Source organism: Ceratotherium simum, chromosome 1 (genome assembly GCF_057802395.1).
Source record: "Ceratotherium simum simum isolate JZ-2026a chromosome 1, ASM5780239v1, whole genome shotgun sequence".
Taxonomy (NCBI): domain Eukaryota; kingdom Metazoa; phylum Chordata; class Mammalia; order Perissodactyla; family Rhinocerotidae; genus Ceratotherium; species Ceratotherium simum.
In genome coordinates, this window is record NC_141900.1 from 14,789,354 (window position 1) to 14,803,419 (window position 14,066).

Here is a 14,066-nt window from a genome sequence, read left to right on the forward strand (position 1 = left end):
TAACAAATGTTTGCCATAACTTTAGAGGAAACTGCTATACTGAGTAGAAATCTTGTAGCACTCATATTGTACAGGTATCTTGGACTTATAGGAATCTGACCATGTGACTAAAAAAAAAATTAATCAGCTTAAGATAGTGATGATACTGTCTTACGACCTATAGTAAATGAATAGAAAGAATCTCTAATTTTTTTAACCTAATGATTTCTGGATCAGAGTTATGAATTTACAAGCACAAGCAGACCAGTTCACTAAAACTTGAGGCCACCTACAGCAGTGTTACTCAAAGTGTGGTCCACCGGTCCACAGTCTGTGCCACTTGGAATCTTGCTGGAAACGCAAATTCTCAGGTCCCACCCTAGACCAAATGAACCAAAATTTCTGGGGTAAGATCCAGGAATCTGTGTTTATCAAACTTTACAAGCAATTCTTCTGCACATTAGAGTTTGAGAGGCACTCAGTAGAGCCTAGATACTTGGGGGCTGAAAAAGGCCCCACCCAGAGCGCTCTAAGAACCTGTGCTGCCTCAGCCCAACAAGCAGTCTTCCCAAACACTCCGGCAGCAGGATGAAATGCACCTGGGAAGGCTCCTAGAAACGAGGTAAGGGTGTTCCTCCCCTGGTCTCCAGGAAGTGCCAATCTGAACACCGTGGGAAGATAAGGGAACAGGGCAAAGGATTTCCCTCTCCACTCAGGGAAAAACAGGCTGAGGGTGGGGAGTGTAGTTGTAAGAATAGAAATTTTAAAATCCTCTCATGTGGGGCTCCTTCAATTTGGGAGGCACTTTCACGTCTGAGAACTTAAATGGGGCTGGGCAGGTGTCAGCTCAGAGGACTTACAAAATTCCTTCTAAATTATCCAGCCAAGCAAGATAAGAAAAAAAAAAAGAGGCAGGGATTCAGGTCAGAAAATCCTGTCAGTGCTAAAAAAAAAAAAAAAAGGTGCATTTAGCTACGGTGTTTTTTATTTCAATGTCTCTCAGGAACCTAAGGAGAAGGTAAAGTAAGCAATTCCCAATACATTGTACTTGAGCATTCAGGACTGATACAAATCAACACGTATTAAATCTCTATCTGACAGTCGCACAGGATCTCTAGACAAAGTGGAGCCGAGGTAAAGCAAATCACCCTCCTTGTAACACGCTGTGTAGTCAGGAGAGCCACTTCACCTTGTCCACATTAGCTCGTGTTTTAGCAGATGTTTCCACGTAGTTAACATTCCACTGATCGGCTCTGGTTTTTGCCTCTTCTACAGAAACCTGCCTTTTATCTTCTAAATCTGATTTGTTACCAACCAGCAGAAATGGAACATTCTCATCTTCTTTTACTCTTAAAATCTGCTCCCTGAATAAGAGAAAATGAGAAAGAAATATTAACATTACCTCTACATGCTAAAATAACAAACACCATCTGAAACTAGCACTTATTTATGTTTCTATACAATAACAACAAGCTCATTTATTATATGGTAGAAAATAAGCAACACTTCTTCCTTATTTAACCATCATTTGAGTTACACATTCACTTCACTGATGAAGGAAAAATACACCAAAGAAGAGAGTATATGGTATGGAGGTATGAAATGAAAGTGTCAAATGCAATTTTCCCCTAAATGCTTTTTTTAAAATAAATTTTTTATATTATAAGGGTTTTAGATTTGCAGAAAAGTTGTAGATAGTACAGAGAGTTCCTGTATACCCCATACCCAGTTTCCTCCACTGTTAACATCTTTTGTTAGTGTGGGACATTTATCACAACTAATGAACCAATATTGATAGATCATTGTTAACTAAAGTCCAAACTTTATTCAGATGTTCTCAGTTTTTACCTAACGTCCTTTTTCTGTTCCAGGGTCCCATCCAGGATACTACATGACATTTAGTCATCATATCTCCTTAGACTCCACTTGGCTGTGACAGTTCTCAGACTTTGTTTTTGATGACCTTGCCAGTTTGAGGGGTGCTGGTTAGGTAATTTGTACGACATCTCTCAATTGGGATTTGTCTGATGTTTTTCTCATAATTAAACTAGGGTCATGGGTTTTTGGGAGGAGGATCACAGAGGGAGGAGTACCATTCTTTTTGTTTTTGTTTTTTTGTGAGGCCAACATTAGCCCTGAGCTAACATCCGTTGCCGATCCTCCTCTTTTTGCTGAGGAAAATTGGCCCTGGGCTAACATCCGTGCCCATCTTCCTCTACTTTATATGGGACAGCACCACAGCGTGCCTTGATAAGTGGTGCATAGGTCCACGCCCGGGATTCGAACCTGTGAACCCTGGGCTGCCGAAGTGGAGCACCTGAACTTAACCACTACACCACGGTCTGGCCCCAGAGGAATGCCATTCTTATTATATCATATTAGATATAAGAGTCCCACTAAATGTTTTTAAAGCCTCACACATGCCAGAAATATCTGGAAGTCAGCTCCTGAGTAGAGATTTTGCATTTAGAGATAAGTTATACAATGTGAAAGTGTCACCAGTTTTAAAGGTATCTTGACTCTGCCCTTCCTACTCATGTGAATGAGCAAAGCACTTCTTTGCCTCAGTTTCCTCATCTGTAAAATGGGGTGAACAACAATGCCTTTCTTATATGGTTGCTATGAGGATTAAATGTAAAGTGCTTAGGGCCAGCCTGGTGGCGTAGCAGTTAAGCTCGCGCGCTCTGCTTCGGCAGCCCAGGGTTCACAGGTTTGGATCCCAGGCGCGGACTAACGCATTGCTTGTCAAGCCATGCTGTGTCCCACATATAAAGTAGAGGAAGATGGGCATGGATGTTAGCCCAGGGCCAATCTTCCTCAGCAAAAAGAGGAGGATTGGCAACAGATGTTAGCTCAAAGACTAATCTTCCTCACACACACACACACACACAAAAGTAAAGTGCTTAAAATTGTGCACATAGTAAATATACAATAAATGTTACCTGTTCTTAATGATTATTATTAATCTACTGGAGAAAGATGTTCTCTTATAAAATCAATAGACAAAAGAAATCTGTAAGACTTAGGTTTACTATCTTGTTACGTTACAGATGCCTCTTCTTTGAAATTATTAAGAGATGTTGAAATTATAGCAATATAAATATTTTAGACTATGAGAAAATGAGAAAATTAAAGGGATTATTAGCATGACAAATCAGCAAAGTACACTTATTTTGCAGGGTTCTTACAGCAATGTTTGAGACCAAGTATAAATCTTCGCCATGGCTTATTTTCAGATAAGTCTATCTTATGCTTCTTAGACAATGTCTCCTGAATACCACCTCACCTCCACTCTTGCTAACATTTTACTGACTGCTCACAATGTGCCAGGCACTGTTTTAAATACATTATTTCATTTAATCCTCACCCCAAACCTACAAAGGTAGTTTGATTATTATTGCCATCCTACTATAGATAAGGAAAGTGAGGCACAGAGAAATTATGTAACTCATTCAGAGTCACAGTTAAGTAGAACTAAGATTTGAATCTGAGAAATCTAACTCCAGAGCACACAATAACTTCCACACTAAACAGCACAGGGCCTCCCCATAATGGAATATCTAAGGGAAACAAACTGTCTGAGAAGGTTTAGTTCCCCATAGTTCTTCATCATGAGACCCCTACCTCTGATACAGAATGAACACCAAAGTGTCCACTGGGCGTTATGGTGAGGTTCTCCATGTTATACGACATTTCCCCTGCATGGCAAAATTACAAACTGACAGAGGGAAACTTCATTATTATACACAGTGATCAGATCAAACCTGTGGGAGAAGACGAGGTACAAGAAAGGTGGAAGGAAAGCGTTGATCATATAAAGACAATTTTACTTTTCTGAAAAAATGTATTCAATTAATTGTTTCACTTGAGGGTTAAAATTGATACTAACAAAGTAACTAGTGATATTATGATATGATGCCATATTTTAATAATTCAATAATTAATTAAAAAAACAATGCCCTATATAAAAATGCTTAATACATTAAAAAAAATACACAGTTGGGAAAAGGGCTATATTTTAAAAAGGAAACTTACCATATTGCATTTTAAAAACATGAAATACAGTGGCCATGTGGTGTTATAAAAGAGCCATCATTTGTTTAATGAGAGCCAGCACAGGAGAGTTGTCAAAAGTAAGAATATGGAGGCAGGCCTCCCGGATTTTCACTGCTCTGCCATCCCTAACTGCATGACCAGGGGCAAGTCACAGAACCTCCCGGTGCTTCAGTTTCTTCATTTATAAATTTGAATAATACTTTTTAAAAAAAATCACATTTAAGAAGTCACTAACAATAAGCATTATATGTACCACTAAGAAAAACTGCTGCCAATTATAACTGTAAGATGTCATATTATAAGACACAGCTCTGATTCTAAGAGATGATAAAATGTGAAAAATGTGCGTCTTCAAATCTATGAAATACAGTAGTATCTACCTCATCTATGTTAATGCTTAGAACAGGGTCTGGTATGTTTTAAGCACTGTGTGAGTATTACATAGTGTTGTTATTTTTATTATTACTTCAGTCACCTGATTATGGATGGAGTAGCAACCATTCTAACAGACAATGCTTGCAGGAAGTTCTCTGGACCTGAATTCTTCGTTTTTCTAACACGAATACTATGGACCACACACAGAGTCACCTCCAGCCTTCACTGATTTGTACTTACCTTAAACATCCTTTCAGAAAGTACAAACGTTAACCGAGCACCGTGTCTGGGTGACACATGCTGAGCTGTACAGCACTACAGGGTGCTGGGACGTTACCTACCACTCACATGATTCTTGCAAAAAGCTTGCCAACACTCACTATTATTGATATTGAATTTATGATGTATTTGTGAAGAGGATTTTGGCCTACCAGAATCTTTTTCCAGTGCTGGTTAACAACAAATTTGCTGCTACTTTCTTAACCAATTTCCTTTCTGATCAACAGCCTGAACTAAGATGTTAATAACAAGTGCCTTACCACTCAATGTCACTACCACCAGGAATGTGAGACTGACTCAGGTGTTTGTGACTCTAGCACTTCTGGTCATATAGTCATTAATTTATTTCTTAATAAATACCTACTAAGCTACTCTAAATCAGATACTTCAGGAAGACCAATACTGAAATTACAATGTGATTAATGCTATCAGAAACATGGCCACGGAAAACCTGGACCTATGGGGTTCAGAGGTGAGAAGCAGATATTCTTTAGAGTTAATAAGTTGGTTTTATTAGTTACTTTCCTGGATGTGAGAGAAAGGGAATGCTATGTCTATAACCTTCATACACATTTTGCTTAATGTGAAGCTCCTTTTCAATAGAGTTTTAGAGGTTATTATAGAATTTTAGAATAGAAAGTACCTTTACAAACTGGTCCAACTTATTCATTTCTGTCATAAGGAAAGTGAGAACCAAAAAAGGTAAACGAGTTTTCTAACATTTCTATCAAATGTTTACTAAGCATGCACTATATATTATACGCTAGCAACTGTGACAAATATGAGTTCTATGGATACCGAGATGGATAACAAATGGGTCCTGCTCTCAGGAGTTTTTACCTTATCAGGAAAAACACATATAAATCAAGCTCAGTATAAGAGTGTGGTGAGTGTGCTACTAGAGCAGTTGCAAGCACACTGCACAGACACAAGAGGAAATAATGGATTCTGCCTTGGTGAGGGGAGGACTAGGAAGACTAAAGAGGAGCTGACATTCATGCTACACTTTGCAGGTTAGACCACATGTAATGCCTACTGTAACCACTCCGACCGTCTCAAAAATGCCTTTTCTACTGCCGGTCAGTCACCAGGACTATTTTTATTTATAAGAAGGGCAACACACTGGAGGTACAACAGAAGACTAACGAATGATTCACTGATTTTCTGTAACAGCAATAGCCCAAGATTCTTTCTCTTGGCATAAAAATACCTTATTCCCTTGAGATACCACTTTAGCTTTGGTGACTATGGTGACAAAATTTATTCCATTACCTAGAACAGGACCTGCTACATAATAAGCACTCAAATATTTGTTGAATGAATGAATAAGTACTGACACTTACATAACTTTCAACACCTTTGCACCTTATCACATACAAAACTCCTTCCTTATAGAAACCAACAAACTTAATTTTACAGATAAATCTATATTTTAAAGATTTTATTTATTTTATTTTTTTCCCCCAAAGCCCCAGTGGATAGTTGTATGTCGTAGCTGCACATCCTTCTAGTTGCTGTATGTGGGACTCGGCCTCAGGATGAACGGAGAAGTGGTGCCTCGATGCGCACCCGGGATCCGAACCCGGGCCACCAGCATCGCAGCGCGCGCACTTAACCACCAAGCCACAGGGCCGGCCCTAAATCTATATTTTAAAAGTTTCTCAATGACATGCTTTTTTGCAAAGAATGTTCTCTTAGAATCCTTTAAGTTCTTGAGACTTTCAAGTGCACATAAAAAGGAATGCTTTGTATAAGGTTCAGTTTTTTGCTTAACCACCTGAAATGACTTCTTTCCTCATCTGTGGAAATCCTTCTTGTCTCCCTAAGGGTCATCTATTTCATGAAGTCCTCCCAGCTTCTCTCATCTCCTGGATCCCCTGTAATGGTCACTGTCCATGTCTCCTACTTTGTCACTAGCTTGCTCTTGGTTTCATGCCTTATTCAACCAGGCTGTGTGAATCTTGAAAATGCAGGATACACTATATGCTTCTTTTGTGTCCCCCATACCAAAGCAAATGCTTAACACAGAAAATAAAAAACATATAAAGAATACTTTTGATTATGCATGTAGTATTTAAGACTACTCAAGAACTTATGTATGCCATATTTCTCTTACACATAGACAGAATCCCTCTCCTCTTCACCAAAACCTCCCCACTAAAACCAAATGGTTTTGATTTTGCAAAAATTTTTTGATTAAGCAAACAGTAAATAAGATAAAAAAACATTGTGTAATACAACCAAGTGTGCCAATCTGTGGCATTATTATTTCTATTAAAAAATTCAGTCTGCGCTGTTAGGGCATGTATATTGTGAGGAGGATGGCAATGTGCCTGTTGAGCATTACACAGGTGCTGAAACCAGTTGACGAACACAGAAAAGATTTAAAATCTGGGTCAGAGCTACATGATGTGATCCAAGTGTCAACTGTTATGGCAGTAGTAGTATTGTACTCCAAATAGAAATACTTCAGTAATGCATACAGAGACTGTGGGTACTGAGGCTGTCACAAACTCAAGCTCCCATACAGCGGGCACTGGGATAGCTTAAGATGATGCAAAGTATACCAAATATCTGAGTGTAAGTACACTGTGGATAGAGCCATATACTGAAAGAGGGAATACACACCATCAAACGCAGAGTGAAAGATTAACAAGTAAGAACCTCTAGTTGTCCACTTGTTTCTGGGGAAGAAACTGTTACGTAGTATGTCAGAGCAACAGAATTACTCCCTGACATACCTGAAGTCAGCTGTGGCTGCAAAGGATTCCATTTCTGTAATAGAGAAGACGCAGAGGAAACCCTCCCCGCTCCGGAAGTAGTTGTCTCTAATTGCAGCGTAGTCCTCCTGCCCAGCTGTATCCAAGATATCAATCTGCACTTCCTCCCCATCCAGCACCACCTTCTTCCGATAGCTGTCTGCTTTGGTAGGCTCATAGTCCTCTACAAACTAGAAAAGATGAAAAGTACATCCATTTTTAAATGAAAAGTAAAGACTTTTCTAAACTTCATATTTTAAAATATAGATTCAAATAAAGTTGCCAAAATCGTATAGCGAGGTCCCCTGTACTATTCTTCATTTGCTTTTCCCCAATGGTAAAAACTGCATTAACTTAAATTTTCATTTTGGATAATTTAGCGGCTTCCTGATTTGCAAAAAGTGAAGGTTGAACTATTAGCTCTAGATTGTTTATGGCTTGAAAACTGTGCCTCTTTTTCTTCCTTAAAACACTATACCTGCAAAAACTATTACACATATATTTTATCGAATGTACAAGCACTCCTTTCTACGTGACTCTAAGCATAAATTTTCATGTCAGAACTATGGAAACACCTTGAAAGTAAGTCACCATTTAGGTAAGCATCGAAAATGCTGTTAAAACGTTCCTTTCTCCAAAATGAACCAAGTCGATAAAGTGGCTTATACTATTCTGTAGAATGTTAAATCTTGAACTTTGAGATTTCTCCCCAAACTTCTGATTTTTTTTAATAGTGCAATTAAGCAACTTTACATTCCCACTTCTATCTTCAACACCATAAATCTCACCTTGATATTTCTGATCAGTGTATCATTGTTAACATGTATGTATGTATACACACATACTGTTGTGGGTTTTTTATTAGTTTCCATAAATATTTTCATTACCTGATGTTTTCTTATTTATTTGCTCAATGTCTATATCTCCCTACTAGAATTTAACCCTTAAGAGCTGGGACCTTGACTATTCTACTCATCACTGTATCTTCAAAGCCCAGAATAGTGCTTAGTACATGGTAGACACCCAGTAAATAACTATTAAAAAAAATGAACATGGTGTATTTGTAACTATAAAAGCTATAGAACATTTTATGATAGTTACATGCTAATATTTTACAAATATTAAATATTTATGAATATTTGATATATAATGAATAAATATTCAGATACATCAGGTAATATATCATATAATATTATGAATATTAAATATCTATGAATATTAAATGAAAGCTTAACAACTCCTCAAATGTCAGGCATGTGAATATTCTTACTTTTGACTTCCTTATTGTCAAGAAGGGGAGTGAGGGGCCGGCCCGGTGGCACAAGCGGTTAAGTGCGGGTGCTCCGCTGCAGCGGCCCGAGGTTTGCCGGTTCGGATCCCGGGCGCTCACCGATGTACCGCTTGTTAAGCCATGCTGTGGTGGCGTCCCATATAAAGTAGAGGAAGATGGGCACAGATGTTAGCCCAGAGCCAGTCTTCCTCAGCAAAAAAGAGGAGGATTGGCATCGGATGTTAGCTCAGGGCTGGTCTTCCCCACAAAAAAAAAAAAAAAAAAAGAAGGGGAGTGATTTAAGGATTAGTTTGAAAGAAGACTAGCTATTAAAATGAATATGGAAATGAGTATGGAAAATAGAACTGAATAGATAAATTAGTAATATCATTTAAAGTACCATTTCATCTCCCCTCTCTCCAAATTTTTTATCAAGTCACTAAGAAATAGGACAACTGACGGATTTAAGAGTTTTGTGTGTGTGAAAGAAATGCTGATGAGCAGGCAACAGAAAGAGATACAGAGTGGTCTGCAGGACTTTTTTGTCAGAGACCAGGTTTAACACTTGGTTACTCATCAGAGATCACTCTTCTTGGGCAGGTTGGGTAACCTTTCCAAGGTTCTGTTTTCTTATCTGTAAAATGAGGATACCACCACCTACCATGCAGGATTGTTACTGAGGATTAAGTAAGAAAGAGTGACCATAAAACCTTGCTTCTATTGGGAGGAAGAAGAATTGAGGATAAATGCTTAAATTGAATTACCAACTCTTAAATCATTTAGACTTGATAACAGTCCTCTAGGGAAAGAACATATTGCTATATATAGTCTGAGACCTTAACTCTGGGGCGGTCAAGTCTGATATAAGTACATGTGCACAAATCTGTAACCTGTCTAGTAATTATATTTAGAGATACAGCTTTTACTTATTTAATGGTGATTGTAGTGACATGCCAAGTATACAATAAATAACTGACTTTTTCACTGAAGTTATTAAAGGACATACATAACCTCAAGTCTCAATTAGGTAATATAGCCACCAATTTAAGGTGGGAATCTCCTCTAAAGCACTAAAAATAAAAAACCTAAAGTTAGATTGCTCAAAAATAGGTACTGTTTCCAGTCTTGCTTTGTTTTTTAAAGCATAAGGTTTTTAAGAACCTTGAATTCTTACTTGTTAAATTGAATTGTTTACAAATGTTGGCTCTGAATTTAAAAACAGGAAAAAAAAAAGATTATTAGCTTTCAAGGAATCCATCCAAAATAGTACCAAAACTAAGCCAGGGAAATACTCTCTGAAAGAAAGCCCAAACTTCGATATCCATTATCAAAATGGATATCCATATCCAAAATCAGCACTTACCTCATCATACATGAACTGCAGAGTCAGAGCCGACTTGCCCACACCACCACTTCCCACCATGATGACTTTGTGTAAGGCTAAAGAATTCTGACCCTTGGGCTTATTTGCGGCCATCTCGTGTCACAGAGTTTTCACCAAAGGATTAAGAAGAATCTAAGAAGAATGAAAAAATAAGTAATGCTCAGTACATTCTTCTTCAGAATTCCAGTGTAGGAAACAGATACGATGTCCTTAGGCTTCAAGATACTAGTTTTTATTCTGTGGTGACTTTAAACAGATGGCAAATGAAGAATGCTCATTTAGGGGAAGAACCACTTAGAGAACATCATGGCAATACAACAAGTATATGACTCAAGGGCATTTCTCTTTCTCTCTCTTGCTCTTTTTTTAATTGAAGTATAATTGACATACAATATCCCCGTAGTTTCAGGTGTGCATCATAGTGATTTGATATTTACATACATTATGAAATGATCACCACGGTAAGTCTGGTGATCGTCTGTTACCATACAAAGTTATTACAATGTTATTGACTACATTTCTTATGCTGTACATTACATTCCCATAACATTTATTTTATAACTGGACGTTTGAGAGCTTGAGGACATTTTCTCTTATAATGGTTACTTTTCAGTAATGAGCTGTGACCAACAGTGAAAATTTCACAGTGCAACCACATGCTGACAATAATGGAGTATTAGCTGTATTAGAATATAATCAAACAGATTATGAAAACAGGCTAAACCATCACTTTGTTTTCATATTCACTCATATTGGCAATAATTAAAGAGATGTTTCCTCTAATTCCAGTAAGAAACACTGACCAAAAAAAGACTACCAATTAAAAGGTTTACTTACTGCCAGTTTACAAAGGAAGAAACCTCATCCCAACAACTTGGGAGGATTATAAATAGAATCCAATACTGTATACCCCAACTTCCAGATATCACATTATTGGAATATCTGTGTATCTTGGGGCAGATGGCCACTCTAACTTAAACACCTGGAGCTAGTGTGCCCTCACTTTCCTCAGAACACGCATTTGTTTATTACATTTATGTGCTTGGTGTGGAAAGACCAGGGTCCTCCGGAAGCTGTACTGGTGATGTACACTAATGGCACCAGTAACCTTTGGCCATGGTACCAGGCCTTAGAAAAAGAGGCGGTGAGGTCACAACAAACACTGAGTCTGTGTGGAGGCCCAAGCAAGGAGGCTTTGTGTTATTAGAGGTTCGAAGGGGTTGTACCCTTCCTTCTCAGCATCTCTTTGACTTGTTTTGGTCACAGTAAGGCTCTCCCAAGTTGCAGCTTACAGGATACACCCCATCCTGCCTACCTCTCTATCTTGTGCCAATCTCTCCCAGCTCTGCTGCATCAGACCCAGACTGCTGTCCTTCAGTGCTGCATAAGCTCTTCTCTGCCTCTTGGTCTTTGCCATGCAGTTTCCTCCATTTGGCAAATTCTTCTTCTATCTGGCTAGCTCCTCTCAGTTTTTGGGTGTCAGCCTTACCTGAAACTCTCAACCTAAATTAAGGCTCTCCCCTGCTCTGTGCTCTCACACAGCATCTGATACTTGTCTTCATAACCATTATCACAAGTTGAAATTGCTTGAGAGCGTTAGTTGTTTAATATGGGTCTTCTTCCCCTCTAATATACCAGAAGCAACTCGAGTGCAAGGGCCATGTCTATGTGGTTTACTTTACGGTAATGTCACTAACAGGGCTTGGCAAAATCAGCCACTCAGTATGTATATGTTCAATGAACAAATAAACAAATGTTCACAGTCTGACTTAACCTTGGGGAGTGCTTTAGACTGTACTGGTATAAAGTAGCTACTGCTATCACTATTATTATTATCCATCACAAGTCTGGGCAAGGACAGTCTGCTGCGGGTCTGTGCCTCACACACTGGCTGTACAGGCCACCCAAGAGCTGGGTGCTGCTCAGGCTGCACCCAGAAATCATGCCCATATGCCTATCTGCCCAATATAGAAAAGTCTTTAGAAAATTAAAACCAATACTCTTGCTATCTATTTAATAGCATGAACATCTTCTAGTTCCTTTGAGACTGCTTTCAATCAATATGGAGTATAAGTGAGGTCAGACTACACATGCAATTTCCGACCCTCTTCTTCTTATATTATGTCATAAACGTTTTAGCAGCAGCAGCTTCAACTGTGAAGCATATGGTAAAGGATCCACACTTGGAGGCTAGAAGTTCAATTCAACTCAACAATCAAGGATTGAGTCCTTTTCCTGGGTACCAAGGACATGATCATTAGATTCTGAACGACTATCACTGCTCTGCAACAGTGAAAACTAATAGTATACTTCAGATAAGTAACTAAAAGTCTGAAAGATACCAAGTCTAAGCAAATTTATGGAGCATGCTGTTGCTGGCGTTCATAAATAAATCAGGAAATGATTTCTTTTTCACTATTATGATCCATACTTGCTGGCAGCTGTAATCATTTCACGGCTATGTTAACTACTCTTTTATTTTTAAAACAGTAAGTACCACATGAACTCGGGGTGTTACCATATCAATTAATACTCTAAGAGCTGTGTGTGTGTGTTTTTAAAGCAAAACATTTAGCAGTTACACCAACTGGGTTAAAACACTTTTCCTTCCAGAAAAACTTAAATTATAGTCTGTGACTTAGAAAGAGAAAGGGCAGAGAGTCCCAAAGATATTTTTCCTAACTGCAAACATTCCCTAATAATATGGGCTGTACGTTCCACACTCAAAAGAGGCTATCCAGGAAAAGAAGCTCCCACCAAGGAGATACTCCTCTGCCCCCATTTTAAAAACTTGGCATTCCACAACTTAGCTCCCAATTCCTAGTCTAGATGTTGGAACTTAAGTCACACACATACATAAATAAGAAAATTCCGTTAGTGCTAATGGCAATGAAGAAAATAAGGGGGCACTGAGATAAAGAGGGGGGAGGGGCTACTCTAAGCAAGGATGATCGAGGATGACTCCTTTGAAGAGGTAGCATTTGAGCCAAGACCTGAATTTTACGAAGGAATCAGACTGCTCTGAGGAAAGAGCATTCGAGACCCAGGGAATAACAAGTACAAAGACCTAATCAGGATGGGAGAGATTTGGTACATTCTGGGGACCAGAAGAAAGCCAGAGTGGGTGGAGCCTAGCGAGGAACAGGGAGCGTACAGAAGGTGAGACTGAGAGGTAGACGAGGCCAAATCACAAAAAGTATTGAAGGCCATGGAAAGGTGTCTGAATTTTAATATAATTGTAATGGGAAGCCTCTGGAGAGTTTTTAAGCACAGTAGTCACATAATTTCATTTATGTTTTAAAAAGATTACCCTGGCTGGCGTGTGGAGAATGGATAGTTAGAAGTGCAATGGTTGAGAGCAAGGAGTCTATTCTATAGTCTCTGCAAGAGAGGACAGAGGCTTGGGCTACAGAGCAGCAGCACACACGGTAATAATACCAGTTCCCCCACTATACCTTGTGTAGTAGTACTCGTGTAACTACTAATACCATCTATACCTGGGACAACCACAAACCTTTACTGAGCACTCACTGAGTGCCTATACATGTTAACTTAGGTGAGAACCACATTTCATGTGTGAACAATCTATGAGGTATGTATTATTTTAACTTCATTTAAACAATGAGAAATCTGGGTCACAGAAATTGACTTGCTCAAGGCTGAGCCAGGACTCAAACTGAGGCAGCCTGGCTTTCCTAACCAACTATATGCTATTTGGGATACTTCTGGAGAAACAGTTGACAGGACTTGCTGATTGACTGGATGGGAAAAAACAAGAGTAACTTCTAAAAATATCTGAATGTGTGGTGGTACCACTACCTAAGACAGAGAAAGGTAAGGAAGGAACAGGTCTGGGAAAGGACTCCTAAGTACTGCTTGTGTGTTAGGTAATTAATTGGAGTTGCTGAATAGGAAATTGGATGTTCTAGTCTGTAGTTCAGGGGTGAGGGTAGAGATGGAGACA

The 14,066-nt window shown here is 38.8% G+C and overlaps 1 protein-coding gene across 2 annotated transcripts in view; it reads right to left on the reverse strand.

Moving 5' to 3' along the window:
- RALA (RAS like proto-oncogene A) overlaps positions 1–14,066 on the reverse strand; it is a 76,314-nt gene that overhangs the window by 9,706 nt on the left and 52,542 nt on the right. For both annotated transcript variants that reach the window (XM_004441470.3, XM_087435471.1), the window contains exons 2-4: positions 10,082–10,234; positions 7,431–7,639; positions 1,169–1,343 (exon numbers count right to left, since the gene is read on the reverse strand). In XM_004441470.3, the coding sequence (XP_004441527.1) occupies positions 1,169–1,343; positions 7,431–7,639; positions 10,082–10,195 (498 nt within the window). In that variant the 5' untranslated portion in view covers positions 10,196–10,234. The remainder of the gene's footprint in view (positions 1–1,168; positions 1,344–7,430; positions 7,640–10,081; positions 10,235–14,066) is intronic.